At 40.9% G+C, this 15514-nt stretch overlaps 1 protein-coding gene across 4 annotated transcripts in view; it reads left to right on the top strand.

Moving 5' to 3' along the window:
- TRPS1 (transcriptional repressor GATA binding 1) overlaps nt 1–15514 on the top strand; it is a 497434-nt gene that overhangs the window by 208218 nt on the left and 273702 nt on the right. For 2 of the 4 annotated variants that reach the window (XM_069220642.1, XM_069220641.1), the window contains exon 4: nt 1685–2291. In XM_069220642.1, coding sequence (XP_069076743.1) covers nt 1685–2291 — 607 coding nt within the window. The remainder of the gene's footprint in view (nt 1–1684; nt 2292–15514) is intronic. The other 2 variants (XM_069220644.1, XM_069220643.1) reach the window with 1 other exon arrangement.

Here is a 15514-nt window from a genome sequence, read left to right on the forward strand (position 1 = left end):
CAGTAGTTGGAGGCTCAGGGCCTGATTACATTCTTGGAAGATGGGGTTACTCCATCACAGACAAGAAGGATATCCCGTCCGCCATATTGTGATTCCATTATAACCTATGGAAGTTATAATATGGCAGACAAAATATGTCAGATTTGTGACAGAGTATTCCAACCATCAAGATCCTAATCATGCCCTAAGTCTGATGGTAAAACCTTTGACCAAGGCAACCTGCATGGTGAATTTAACCTTCACTCCATCGCAGTTGGCCTGAAACTGTGCCTGTGTCTCAGTCCAACAGAAACTGTTGTTTTTCCATAGTGCTAGACTTTTTCTAGGTGCCTTTTAACTTAAAACTATAAAAATTCATACCTACGGTTCACTTTATTTTGATGATCTTGGTGTTTTTTTGCTCATTAGGTCTTCTCTATTTTTCTAAATCGGACTAGGAGTTTTATTTTGCTGTGATCCGTTAATAGTGTTACTACTAATTGAACCTTAGCATGCACTTCCCCATGGATTGCCTGCTGATTGTGCCAAAGCTATGAAGCATTCAGCAGACATTCTATCAGAACCATGATGTGACTTAACCAGAGTGGGGTTATTGAGTTGACGTGGCGCCCCATTCTAAAAAAAAATCCTTTTCTGACAGTAATCAACATACGGACTCTTTAAATCTTACAAACTGCATTTATACTGACTGTTTTGCTGTTCATATGTAGGCTTTGCTTCTTGGTCGACTTGGCCAAACCTGTGCTGCTTATGGTAAGAAATATGTACAAATGCAAACTGGATTAAAGATTGTCCTGTGATTTCACAAAGTATAATGTACAACTAGCTAAACTGAGGTTAGGTTTCCTCCTGCCCATTTATGACTATAGAAATAAACAGTAAAACCTTGATGAATCTAGAGTATGTGCCATTTGCTTATTTTATGGCATGTGGGATTGGCATTATCATGTTTGACTGTGTTGGTGGGGCCTTGTAACAAATGGCTTCATATTCTAACCATTGAAGCTGTAATGATGTTGAGCTGTCTGAATAATGGGAAAGAGCAGCTTGAGGTGCACTATCACCAAACATATTTATGTATCTCTTTTGATATAATGGCAGTTTGTTTTCATCACGTTTGCTTTAGGTTTTATTTGTTTATCTATTTTTTATCTTAGAACATTAAAAAAGTTGTTTAAGGAATATTGGCGTAAAGTCCTCCACAATGGACTTTTGACGTGGTTCAGACTTTTGGTGTTTGCGTTGGAGGTCAGCTCCCCTAACACTGAATATGTAGTGAGGTGCTTGCTGAGCGGTGCCTTCAAGGCAGAGGGTGCGTCCTGGTGGGCCACCAGACAAGCCAAAAAGACTGAATCCTGCACTCATGGTTTTCTAACAGTATTGTTATCAAAATGTTTAACTTGTTACCATTGCCTCTGAAAAGCAGTTACCTTTAGCATTAACATCACAAATGCAATGATAATGTATGCAGATATGTATTAGTTGTTGGTGTGTTGAGCATCAGGTAAGGTTTTGGAAATACTGATCACTGTTCTAAATCTGTAGATTTCTAGCTGTAGGTGTGGTAGCTCATTTTGCCATTGCATAAATGTACCAAGGTTTATATGCTAGGAACATATTGACATGCTCAACATATAAAACAAAGATAAATATATTTAAATGTCCCTTTTTTCTTATTTATTAGGCGAGCGCACAACTGCTACAAATGCCGCCAGTGCAGTTTTACAGCTTTAGATACACAGTCTTTGCTGGAGCACTTCAACACCGTCCATTGCCAGGAGAGTGATCTCCCTAATGGAGTGGACTACCATGGCACTGTTCTTGTCAAGGAAGAGTCAAAATCCGACCTGAAGGTGTATAGTCTGGTCAATTTGGATTCCAAAACAGGAGAAGCCGTCGCTGACTCAACAGTCAAGAAAGAAAAACAGGAAGAAAAAGAAGTCCTCAGGGAGAAAGTTTGGTCCGACAGCTCTGGCGACGACATCCGGAGTGTGTCCTGGAGAGGAGCGGATATCATGAGAGGGAGCCCCTCATACACGCAGGTGGGCTTGGGTCTTCTGACCACTGTGTCTGTTAACCAAGAGCAGCCAAAGCCTTCGAGGGAGAGTCCAAATGTAGAGGCTGCCCATCTGGCCCGGCCAGTGTACGGCTTAGCAGTAGAGGCCAAGGGATTCTTTCAAGGGGTGTCACCTGGAGAAGGAGGAGGTGGAGGGGAAAAATCTGGATCACTTACTCCACAGTTCTCTGCGTCTGGAGAGAAATCGAAAGATGAATCCCAGTCCCTTCTGCGGGTAGGAGTTTTTCTTGTATTATAAAAGCTCGATCTTGCACATTTTATAAAGGGTATAGTATATAAAATTGCTTTGCTCTACTTTATATGGTAATGCGACTGTTCAAGATGAACAAGGATTTCAACATAATCAGTGTAAATATACATTGTTATTTTTGTGCATAACTCTGTGGAAGCTTTTCATTCTCTACGAACAAACTGTTAGCCATGGTTAAATCCTGTTTAATGTTGCCTGCTGATTAAGTAAAATAATGAGGATCCTTTTGGATTTGAAATGCTTTAAGTCCCAGACGGCTGCACATCTGCTGCACTAAAATATCTGAATTGCTGCTAAATTCTACAGCGGCGTGGTGCAGTACACAGAATATCAATTCTAGCATTAGTGTTCCTCGTAGAAGAACGGTGCAACATGGCAGCACAAGTAACAGCGTTTGTTTCTTAGCATTGACAGAAAAACAAACAGCTGAATAAGAACTTACTAGTCTGTTTTGATGGAGTCTAGCAATTATTTTCTCATCTTGCAAAGCAGTTCTTTTCTACCTCAGGTTCAGAGAACAATGGTCTCCATCAGGATTGTTATCAGATTTATGACAGATGGTGTGCAAAGAAGTGCTGGGAGTTGTAAAGTCAGGTGGGGAAAGTTTAGTACTCTGATTGCTAAAGTTAGGGCATGAGATGGCTGTTCAGCAGATGTCTCTTAGGGCCCTGGCCCTTAGAGGATCAGGTGTAATAAGATTGACACCACAATGTGATTAACTGAAATAATGACAGTCCTTTTTTCCCCGAGGACAGTGTGCACAAAGCACTACCCTTATGCCGAAGGGCTGCTGCCTTCCAGTTCCAGTACCAGGCCTGTGAGGCTTACACAGCTACTCTCCTGTCTCTTATGACATTGCTCACATTATCGGTCACATACTGGGACATGTTTGCCTAGAAGGAAGCCCAAGTATGCTGCATTTTCCAAGCAAAATATCAATTAATTCTCTGCTAATTCAACTTATGGGGCAAATAGCAAACAATTAGATATATGGACTAAGAAATGTATGCCTAAGTAAGAGAACAAATATAAGAATCCTACGCTATTGTGGAACTGTATTTTTTGGAGTTTCGTTTACAAATACCCATCTTACAGATGTGTAAGATACAAATCGTTGAAACATATGCTTAGTAACTATATAGTAAGGAGTATGAACAGCTCTTCAACTATGTCTACAAATTTCAGGTACCTATTCTCACTGAGCATGTGCAAATAGCATGGAACAGGACAGCTTTAGCATCTTTCAATAATTAATTGAGAGGAATGATTTGCCTGCCATGTTATATTTATTATTGCTAGAGTGGTAATTGTAAGCTCACTTCATAAACGAAAGCTATTGCAAAAATTGTTTTGCAGGGTCAAATTTTAGTTCTATTCTTTTACCATATCTATGTATATGACTGAGCCCTATCAATATATGACCATATAATCGCCCCCAAAGCATGCCACAGGTCCTGACGAAATCAATGCATCTTTGTGATCAAAGAGCAAACAGTGATATTTATAAAATGTTAAATACTGATCATCGTCAGATATACAAATTATGCACTCAAATGGCGTGTGCTGTGATAATCTGGTCTAAACCCAAGTTCATGAGTTCAGTTGATGTTTAGGGACCTCTTGACTAGAGTTTCCAATTCTGTATGATAATATAACTATATAAGAAATAAATATAATAAGTGAATAAATATTTTTTTAAAGTTTAAACTTGAAAGATGATAAAACATAATCATTTACCCATTATCAAATTAACAATACCAATACACTATGGGCCTGATTACAATCTTGGCGGATGGGATACTCCGTTACAGACCTGATGGATGTCCTGTCTGCCGTATTATAATTTCCATAAAATATAATTGGAGCTTGTAATATGGCGGACAGATACCTGTCACGTTTGTGACGGAGTATCCCATCCGCCAAGATAGTAATCAGGCCCTATGTTTTTTGTCTCCCTTGTATCTTCAGCAGCTTAACAACACATGGATAACCTAACGACCATGTAAAATTGTAACAAATGCCCACACAGTAGCGGAACTAAATGGCGCACATGTTCTAAAATATTTTTCCCAAAAATGTACAAAAGTCAGTTCACCCTTTGCAAAAATGCATCATGATGGTTAATTAGAGATGTAAAATATTTAGCTATTTTATACCTCTGCTTTGTCCTTCTGAGTTACTCCCCTTTAGCAATTGTTGAACTGTATTGGTTTTCTGTAAATGTTGAAATAGCTCCTTCTGTGTTTTATGTGTGTAAGTTCATCTTTGATATTTTACATCTACAACATGTCTAAGTGTGCATAGTAAAACATCAAATCAATATCATAAAAAATTAATTGAAAGTCATAATCTCAATCCAATATGCACCCTTGTTTAGGATTTTATCATTTGTACTAAACTAATGTTTTCACTAGTAACAATAATGGACTTGAGTCAAGTACCGTGCGACGTTATGCAAAAAACATGCGCATCATGTGTATTTTGCATTACTATTCTCCTTGCGCAACAATCTGTAGATAATGATGTTGGTCATCACTAACTTTGGCTTTTGACCACCTCTATGCAAAAGAAACAATTGACCATCAAATCTGGAAGTGTCATGGAAAACATATTACAGGTACCACGCAAATATCACAGCTCTACTCTACAACCAATACAGAGCCCAGAATAGGCAAGACAAACAAAACTCGCACAAAAAACTGTGAGACCTCATAAGCAACTTTAATGAATTAATTGTAAACCATGCAAGGCGTTCTATGTGAGACTATGCTTGCATAATAAAAGGCATGTGTATAACCCTCCCAGTGACCATACAACAAATGGTGTGCATGTATTCTGTAGGAGGGAGTGTATAGCAGTAAGAACAATCAGCAATATGTTAAAAAAACAGTAATGATTAAAAAATGTAACTTGTTCAACAACAGAATGTCATTAGCAGTCATGGTGAGATAATTGTATTCTGAACAACAAAATCCACCTGGGTAAACCAGTGTGAATGCTAGTGAAATCCATGCCAACTGTTGTTGGTGCAAGCCATGAAGGCATAGCATCTCCGAATATAACTATTGTATCATGTGTGTTTAATATCGGAGATTGGCCATTGACTCAGCAGTACAGCTGATATTGCAGTGTGCGTCCACACTCAGAGATAGTATTCCACCAAAGTATTAAGTATTTGACAAAATATTAGGTAACGACTATCCCTTGGTAGGTTGAGTAGAGGGAGACAACACTCAAAAGGACTGGTGGCTGGGTAATAACAGTATCCTTCATGCTGGAGTAATAAAAAGGGAGGTCATCCACCTCTGCCAGTAACAAAGCTTACAATTGACCATGTTGGGGCCAAAAGGTCCTATCCAGAAACATGATTGATCTTGAACCTTTCACCTATGGAAATATAAATGTATGTGGCTACGTGTGTAAATGCTTCATATCCGAAGATACTGTGTCCATCAGTCAATTTTAGACGTTTGGCTCTGATATGCAACCCGATTCCTTTTTTGTTTATTGTCTGACGAATGCAATTGTGGAAGTCTGGATGATTTTTGAAGGATGTTTGCAGTGGAATAACTGGTATGTGGAATTTACAGTAATGGAGAGGATCCCATAGGACTGTCAGTTTCATTTGAATCCTGCAGTTTTGTGGCTTCTGTCTCTTTCTGCATAACTGTGATTTTGCCAAATAACCTAGATCAAGTGGAACAAAAATTGCTCCTGTTTGTAAAGGTCAATTGGTCACCCTTTGCTCACTTATTGGTTTTGATACTCCCTGAAGTGGAAAGAATGCTACCCAAATCCAGTGTCATCTAAAAGATGTTGGGAACCTTCGTAAAGACATGTTTTACGGGCCTTTTCAGAACGACTTTGTATTTTGTCACCCATTGTTGCTACTTCAAGCCCAATGAAGCCAAACAATATTGAATAACCGAGTAAAGGCTGAGATAGTGAAATAGACCGAGAAATAGACAGAGGTACAGAGAGAGAGAGACATTTCACTTTCACATGGTAACTACTGTACCCATACTTAAATAGATATTTTGATAGTGCACCACTTTTAAGTATATCAAAGAAAGTCCAATACTCAATATTGTCTCATTGTTATCTTCACTTTATTCTGCTTTTCTTGCAAGCAATTCATCAAACATCAGCCAACGCGCTTCGTCCTCAACACAGGACTTCTTCAGGGCTTATTTATTTAATTTTTAATTTTTTTATATATCTTTAGATCTTTCGTTTTGGCGATGGCTGCCATTGCGGTGATAAGAGGCGCAGTATTTGTGATGTGATAAGGTAGTATTCCATATGGAGGCAGCATGATGTGGACAGTGAAAGCAGCGACTTGAACAAACATGATGGGAATTGATATATAAAAAAATAAAAAAAATAATAAATAAGCCCTGAAGAAGTCCTGTGTTGAGGACGAAACATGTTGGCTGATGTTTGATGAACTGCTTGCAAGAAAAGCAGAATAAAGTGAAGATAACAATGAGACAATATTGAGTAACTGGACTTTCTTTGATATACTTAAAAGTGGTGCACTATCAAAATATCTATTATCTATAGTTCCTTTCCAAGGATAGCATCTTGGCGACAGGTGTCATGATAAGTGCACACATATGATTATGGAAATTTGATTTATGTTTTTTTCAAGCTGAATATTTGAACAGGGGCTAGGGGCTTTTTTTGTTTTCAACCTGCTGCCAAATTCATTATTAATGTATCCATACTTTAAAACGATTCTTCTCTAAAGTTGTTAAAACTCCCAATGCTTCAATTGGCGAAACTGGTAGAGTGAAACTTTCTTTTCTATGGAATGTTATACATGACTGTTGTTGGCAATTCAGGATTCCATCACAGTATTTTCAAAGCAGCTATTATTCCTATATTATTTCTGTATTATTTCTAGAGAATTATAATGGGCAATACTTTTCCACTTTTCCACAGTGTTAGTTTTTCTGTAGAAGGGCTGCTCTGAGATACCCACTCCATATGTAGGCATGAGTTTTGCTAAATGTGTCACTATATTCCTTTGATACAAACTGTTGACAATCTTGTTGACAAAATGCATGTTTCTGCAGGTCTCTTCAAGGCAGGCAGCTATTCCCTCGATTGAGTACAAAAAGATAAAGGGCCTGATTACGCCCTTGGCGGATGGGATACTCAGTCACAAACTGACGGATTTCCCGCCCACCGTTTTACAAGTTCCTTAGGATAAAATGAAACTTGTAATATGGCGGAAGGGATATCTGTCACGTTTGTGACAGAGTATCCCATCCGCTAAGTTCATAATCAGGCCCATAGTATGAAAGACGTGTTTCCTTCCTAGGGAGAATGAGCTAACTCGCACCTCAGCTTTCCACCCTCTCACCAGAGCGTCAGGAAGGAACTAAAAATATTAATAAAAACTATCCTTCTTTTTATGTTCCAGCATCCCACAATCTGTCTCACCCTGGCATCCACCCCCACATCCTCAATTTCAGTCTCCCTCTGCCTCGTTCCCCAAAAATCATGTACTGATGTACGCTTGGTCCCATGCACATTCTGTTACCTTCTACTCTTGACTCTTAGTTCCTACTCTATAAATTGGTATCCTGCCCCACTTAAAATGAAAATAAATTAATTGATTTATTAAGAATAACATTTTAGATAAAATCTTCTGAATATGTATTTTTTTGTTCCTTAAAAAACTCTTAAAGTGTCAGGATCTATTTGTTGTCAATACCTAAGTGTGTTGCAGCAGCATAATAGATAGATGGCCTACATAAAATGTGTTCCTGCCTTGCTGCATTATTCCAGTGGCTCTTAATGCAAATTGCAGTGATTCTAGAATCCTTAGATGTTATTATAGGCAGATTTCCCAGTGTATTTGTTCTGCTTTGGTGGAAAATGTGATGCTCACTTTAATGTTAACCATTAAGATACTGATGTACCGGGCAGTTAGGCGTAATGTAGCCTATGCTGGTGTACAAACGATTAGTATAACTCCTTATCCCAATACTGTAATTATAATTTTCACCATGGTATAGAATATTTTGAAACGTGTGAGCCCCAGTGGTGAAAATAACACAGTGTTGGAGATAAATGCAACTGACTACATGATGGCACTATGAGAACATGTTTCAAAGAGTTTGACATCTTCTACTTGTAGGCATTGTCCTTTCTTTGCTAGTTTGTTAAATAATTGTGATACCACATTGACCATCAACAAATACCTCTGCATTTATAAATGTAGACTTAGTAAGTGCACAAAATATTGCTTTGAAACCACAGAACTAAACAAAGATACCTGGGTTTTTGCATAGGTCTGAAGCTGGATGTGTGAAAGGCAGTGCAGTTTTTCTTGATTTCTAGTCCCCTCTGCAGGATCACAGGTATTAAGGAATTGTCTCCGCATGTGCAATATAACATTACGGTGATTGTGTGGTGTGCAGCCAACCATTACATTAAGTAACTGGATCAAATAGAGAAGGTACATCAGTTTTTAATTAAGGCGCACATAAATACGACTTTTGAGTCCAGCAGTATAGACTTTCTTTAAACAAGACTGTGTTCTTCTGGGTTTTTTCTCTTCGGCCTTCACATATGGCAAGCATTATTCTTCAAATTGCTGATAATGTCCTTGTTTCATTATAAATAAAGCGGTGCTATTCAATAGGGGCTCTGTTCAGCCGCAGACTGTGGTATAACAGTCTGCACCAGGCGGGTGTTTGGCCTTCTGGCGCTTCATACGCGCTTGAAGGCAGTGTGAAGCCTGTTTGTAACGGCTGCAGTTATGTGCATGAGCTGGTATTGTATGCAAAGGTGGGAATTGTTTTCCTGTAAACATGTGCCTGTTGATAGCAGCAGTGCTTTATTTGTAAATAAAAAGGTGCCGGTGCCCAAAGCCCGCCTCTTAAACACGCGGCTGCTGCAATTAAATGTGCGAACACTGAATACTGAGGCAGCGTAATCCTGAAGCCATTTCGGCCTCTTCAATCCATTTAAAGCCACTCCCTGCTCCTTCAGCTCACCCCTGCAGCGTCCTACTTTCTCTCATTGTAGCGCTTTTTTGTTTTTCTCTTCCTCCGTCTTCCCCATATATGTCTTTTGCTCGCAGCAAATGCTTGAGGCAGAAGACTAAGCGCCGGCCCTCAAAAATAAGTGCCGGTGCTCAGCACCAGAAACAACCAGCACAAATTAAGCACTGGATAGCAGTCAGCCTAGCACTTGGCTGTCAGTATTGTAGCTGGTGCTGTTTGGAAGGAAACACTTTTCAACTTTAAGGTACTGTCATGTGCTCTGAAAAGTGTATTGATTTCATAGATTGTCTCTATAAGCAGGAAAGGGAGCTCAGAGAATTAAGTGCTCGCCACTGACATCTGCTGTGATTAGTGGGTGATGTATTCACATCCCTGCATGTTTTCCTTAGGCTTTCATTTGCCCTCCCCCAAGGTCTGTAAAGAGGGTACCTTTGAAAAGTGCTTAGAATAGATGTGTTACGCAACAATATAAATGAGATACGTTCAGAATATTGTAACATCATGTTTGCTCGCCTAGATTACCTTAATGCAATCCAGTCTGATTCCAGGTTTTAACACATATATGGTGACTAGTTCTGAAATAATAATAATTACCGTAAACTCCATACAAAACTGTAATTTTTTTAACTCCATCAGGATTAGTGAAAATATGTGAAAGTATATTGTATGGAAAGAACTTAGTATGGGGTGAGGCGGATGTCGGTTTCCATCATCGTAAGAGCATTGGGGCGGCCGTTTGGAAAGGCAGTGAACACCTATTCAGCTGTAACCTTGATGACATTCACCATCTTAAGAAGAATGATTTGCACATCATTGCTTTTGTAGTCATGGGAATTTTTGTGAAACCTCTATCATAAAAAAATCGGTGCAAATCTTGCATCTTAAGTTCACTCATTTCTGATCGCCTTCTTGGTATACTGGTCTCTGTTCAATATCATTCTAATATATTTCAGTGCCAAAAACATTTATTGTAGCCTTCCTCCTATAGATCAGGGGGGTCCTTTCTGAAAGGTAGGGATATACGTGCAATCTAGGCTTACTACTACTTTTCAAGCATTCACCTATTTGTGACCCATAAGCAAATCACGCATGTCACAATGTATGAGAGTTTGTGAGGCAAAAATGTACAGTGGTAATGTCTGCCAATATTCGTGACCCTGTATATGTGTGCTGTATGCCAGTTGCAGCTTGCCGAAGTTAGAGGGGGCGGGGCGGTGCAGGGGGGAAGGCTTTTTTAAATAAATTAAAAATAAAAAATAAAAAAATAAACTTACCTCCGCTCCGCTTCTTGCCTCGCCACTGCTCCTCCATCTTGCAGTGCAGGCACAGGCTCCCAGCCTGCCCTTTGGCCAATCCTGGCCCTGCTCAAAGCAGTGTTAGGATTGGCTGGCAGTCCCCAGCCAGGTTGCTCCCAGGCAGACTAGGAGTCTGTGCCTGCTCTCTCCAGCCCGGCAACACAGTGCTGGGCTGGAGAGAGCCTAATGCGCATGTGCGTTTGGACGGTCCGAGACAGCCGGCCAAACATACATGCACACTGAGGGGAGTGCACAGTGCACTCCCCTCACTGCTCATCACCCCATGGTCCTGCCCCTTTCACAATGAAGGGATAGTAAACATAGTTTATAATCCCTTCATTGTGAAAGGTTTGCAGCTTCTGCTGCTGGTGGGGGGGACGCGACACCACTGCTGTATGTCATGTTACATTAATCGATTTTATATAGCACACTTTCACCAATGGTTTCTTAGCGCTCAGGCAAACATTAAACAGAGGATAGAATCGGTAATACAGTTTTTTAAAAGATGTGTTTTTTTCTTTTCTGAATGATATAAAGTCAGGTTCCAAACTTTTAAGCAAGCAAAGAATTCTATCAGGCTGTCACCTGTACTGAAACTGCTTGATAACCCTACGTAGCAGATTGTTTCCTGCACAATGTATTGTATGCATTCAGCTTCTGTTGCCCAGTCTGTCTTGGTGGTAGAACAGAGCTGCTGGGTGGGTGGGTCTTTAACTAGAATGGGAGTTCTAAACAAGACCAGACAGTCTGACCTAAGCCAACCACCTGGTGCCCCTGTGTGCAGGTCCAAGAATGCTAGTTTGGTCACTGTGAGTGAAGTGTGTAACTTGATGTTTAGGGTGAGCATGTGTATGAAACGTTCGCTGCACTTTTAGTTGGCGCCCTTCTGTGCAGAGCAACTGCCCTCCCAGTTTACCTGCGTGTTTTAAGAACATATTTGTTGCCTAGATGTCCTCAGGGTTTGAGTGCCATGTAAACAAGGTCTGTTTGCGAGTTTGGGTATCTGGCTCAAGTATTAGTCTAAATCGTTTTAAATGCTGCCGTCTTGTGAAGTAAAACCAATGTAACTTTTGTGACAGAATCGTAGGTTTAAAAATATTGTAAAGTAAATTAGCATTTAACAGTGTATTTATTTGATTCTATGTTGTGATTTTGTTTTAAACATGAAGCCGTTATTTTTATGAGTTTGCAAAAAGGAATGTTTAATGCATTTCTTGCAGAGTGAGTGCTTGGGCTTGCATTGCTTTCTGAGGAGGGCATGCCTAGGGACAGAAACCCTACCCTTCAGAAATATCCCGCCCTTCAGCAGTGTCCCCACCCTGAACCACGTGCATTTGCATTGAATGCTAAAAGCACCTCAGACAGTAAAATCATTATTTAGGTGTGTGATAGTATGTAATAACATAGTGGGTGGATGTTACTTAAAACCTTTAGGAAAAGGTGAATCAGACAGGAACAAAGGAGAAGAGCCATCAGGTGATAAGCCTTCTGGCATTTTGTAAACACACCATGCATGGTGACGTTGCTAGGTTAGGTCACGTGATTCCAGGAGGGCATGTCACTTTTCATTAGCTGCATATTAAATCTGCAAGTTACTGACTTGAACAAGAAAGCTTAACTATGCAATAAATTATTAGAATTTTATAACAAATCGACTAGTTGTCTGGCAAAATGTCATTGCTGATAAAGCTAAATTTGGGTCCGTTTTTACATTCATACAATTATTTCAAGCACTTGCATAAATTACCAACTCTTTCCTTGATACTAGCTCTGCTGGCAGTGAACATTTATCTATGAGAACAATGACGGAACAGTCTTCAAGTGCCCAGGAAATCGTGTCAATGGAAGGTAGATGCCAACAGGATACCTTCTCCTGGTGCTGGGTCTTTCCTTTATGACCCACCATGGCACCCCGTACCCCAGCACTCCCCCACTATAAGCACATTTAAACGGACCCTGTATGTTGGGCGGTGGCAAATCTTGTCCTGAATATTAGCCCAGGTTAATTCTCTGTCCTTTGTGGATATAAGTGAAGGCGTTTGAGTACAAAGGCATGCAGTATGTTTCACTTAAGAGCAAATCTGTGACCATTGCAACCATAATGATATTGTGATTAGACCTCAGCAAAATCCCTCACTCTAGCTCTCGGAGGTAATGTGTTTAAAATGCAGCAGCTATATTGTGCCTCATCATAATGATATCTTATTTCCTCCCGGACCTCATCTTGTTGCGGGTCCATCACCACATCACCTTCAAGGCCTCCCACCTACCTCAAAAGTAAAGTACAGCCTAGACTCCTGGCCAGACATTGCGTCCCCCCCTCAGAAAGGCATTCGTGGGCATAGATGGAGGTGCTGTGCATTGCAGACTATTTGTTTTCCCATTCCGTATTCCAACTTGTGGAACTACTTATCCAGAGCCCAGAAGGTGAAGTCAGCATTACCTATTGGAGGAAACACACCTCTGAAAACTGAGTTTTTTCTCTTCTTCTATGTCTCTCCTTCGTAAGGTTAGTCCTCACTGGGTGTTTGTGTGCTCTATGGAAATATAAATATAAATATATATATATACGAACGAACACTCTCCAGTTCACAGTATCTTTCACCAGCTTTAGCACAGCCAATAGGTCTGGTCTTGGTAAGGCAGGTGCAGTGGTCATTTTTTCATTGCAAACATTGACCACAAAGGTAGAAAGCGAAGAAAAAGTATCATGCTGGTGCCTAATTGCTTGAGCCATATGTTTGCAGTAAAATATATTCATTAAAAAAACACCTGTCATATATCTATATATACAAAAGTAACGATGCTGCCTATCAGGCAGGTGTACTCTGAAGAGAAATGGAATTCCTTTTTTGTTATAATGTTGTGTCAGAGGAAATTATGATTCTGGTTGGCGCATAAAAGTGAATATTGACTTTGAATTAGTGTTCAACTGCACAGTTCCTAGAACAAGGCACCTAACCTGCTTCTGGAAGGGGGTATTAATTATATTTCAACAGAGTTTGAAACTTATATTACTATTTATAATCATACATTTTAAAATAAAACTACTTTAACTAGCGTCCCTGCACACAACATTACAATTAGCTACAGACGTCTTGACGCTCACAAACAGAAGGTGTTTCTACTTGCTGTGCTGTGCAGTGTTTATCCACGAAGGGCTTAGGTTTCCTACTAGAAAGTGAGTTTTGAAAATGCAGAATTTGGCTGCAGTTGTTAAGGCCTCCTTCTGAATGAAAATGTGAACCCTGCCCACCTGTGTCATATTTGCCTATGGGTGGTGAGTGATCCGTGTCGTGAGCAGAGAATTAAACACTTCCAGGTATCAATGTTGTGGGTGTTCTGGGCCCTTGCCCAGCCATGTTGATTTTGCCTGCAGAGTGGTGTCTCCCCACATTCCTAGAAGAAATCCGAGCCAGTGCCTGGTAGAAACGCACATCCACCTGCAGGGTGGAGCCCCTACCCTCTCTGTCTCGGTTTGTGGGGTTCTAGGGCTTGTATGCAAGGGGTTCAGATCAGTGCTTTAAATGGGCCGGTACTCTCCAGTACTGAGTACCGGCACTTTTTTATTTTGAGAGGGAGAGTACCGGCATATCTCAAGAAAAACGTAATACTTTTAATTTGAGAGTACCGGCACTTCTCAGAAACCTTCTATTTTTCCATTTAAAGCACTGGTACAGATGGAATCGTGTATGCTCTGACACACTTTCACGCTCGTTGCCAGAGAAGGCCCCGCATACTCGTCTCTGAAAGATGGCGGCCCCACCAGGGAGGCCGGATGGGAAAACATTTGGGTTGTGTGTGGGCTCCAGACTGACGCAAGCACGTGTTTCTGTGCACATCTGCTCGACATATTTGCGCGGACTGGTTTTCACTCAGCCGCTCGCCAAGGAGCTGTGAAAATCCACGTGGTGTTTCTGCGTGCGTGTCAAGGGTGGCGACCTATCATCCATGGCAGCGAACGAGGGCAGGTCTTAAAACTTGCATTTTTCCCTGAGTATCACAAAACACACAACCCTCCAAGCGCTGAAACGGCGACATCGGCCGTGCAAGAAACTGTTTGAAAATGTTAGTTTCTTTATTCTTGTGACACAGGCAGCTTGGTTTGTTCAGTTGTTTGGTTAGTAAGATGCTGACCTGCTTTAGCGCGCTTAGAAGCAGCTGCTCCGGACCGCTCACGCGGAGCCCTCCCGAGCAGCAGGGTGGGGGGGGGGTGGGGGGGTGGGGGGGGGGGGGATACGTGCTGTGATAGCAGGTACCAGGTATGCAGTCGGCACGGAAGCCTTTTGACTTTGCGTTACGTCATAACAAATTATTTTGTGCCAGCCTAGAGGTTGGACTACAAGTACAACGTTAAAAAGACCGCCGTGTTAGACCAGAAACGTACGTTACATACCTACCAAGCACCCCATGGTGGCGCCTTCACCCGCAGCACTATGCACGCTAGGATAATTAAACCTATTTTTTAATAAAAATGTTAAAGGCAAAACTAAATATCCGAAAACATAGTGGCCTGTTGTGTGAAAAACCAGGTGTCACGTGCGACATGTGGCCCCTGGACAGGTACAATCAAGAGATAAAACCACGACACAACGTGGGAATGAACACACGACTAAGGAGCATTGCAGGAGGTCGCACAGGCTGGGGAAGGCGTCACAAACATGTTATGAACCGGATAAACATGTATAGGATTCTATACTAGGGGGCACCGAATAAACAAAAGTCAGGGACTTTTTCCTCGTGGATATGAATTTGCTGGGTTTCGCACAAAATCCGCCATGGGGTACCTGATTTCCAGATTTTATTAAAAAACTAAGATTTTTTCCAAGCTGAAATTCGTATACAGCTAGTGCATTCGATGAAAACGGCTTTG

This window comes from Pleurodeles waltl, chromosome 2_2, assembly GCF_031143425.1.
Source record: "Pleurodeles waltl isolate 20211129_DDA chromosome 2_2, aPleWal1.hap1.20221129, whole genome shotgun sequence".
In the NCBI taxonomy this organism is placed as follows: domain Eukaryota; kingdom Metazoa; phylum Chordata; class Amphibia; order Caudata; family Salamandridae; genus Pleurodeles; species Pleurodeles waltl.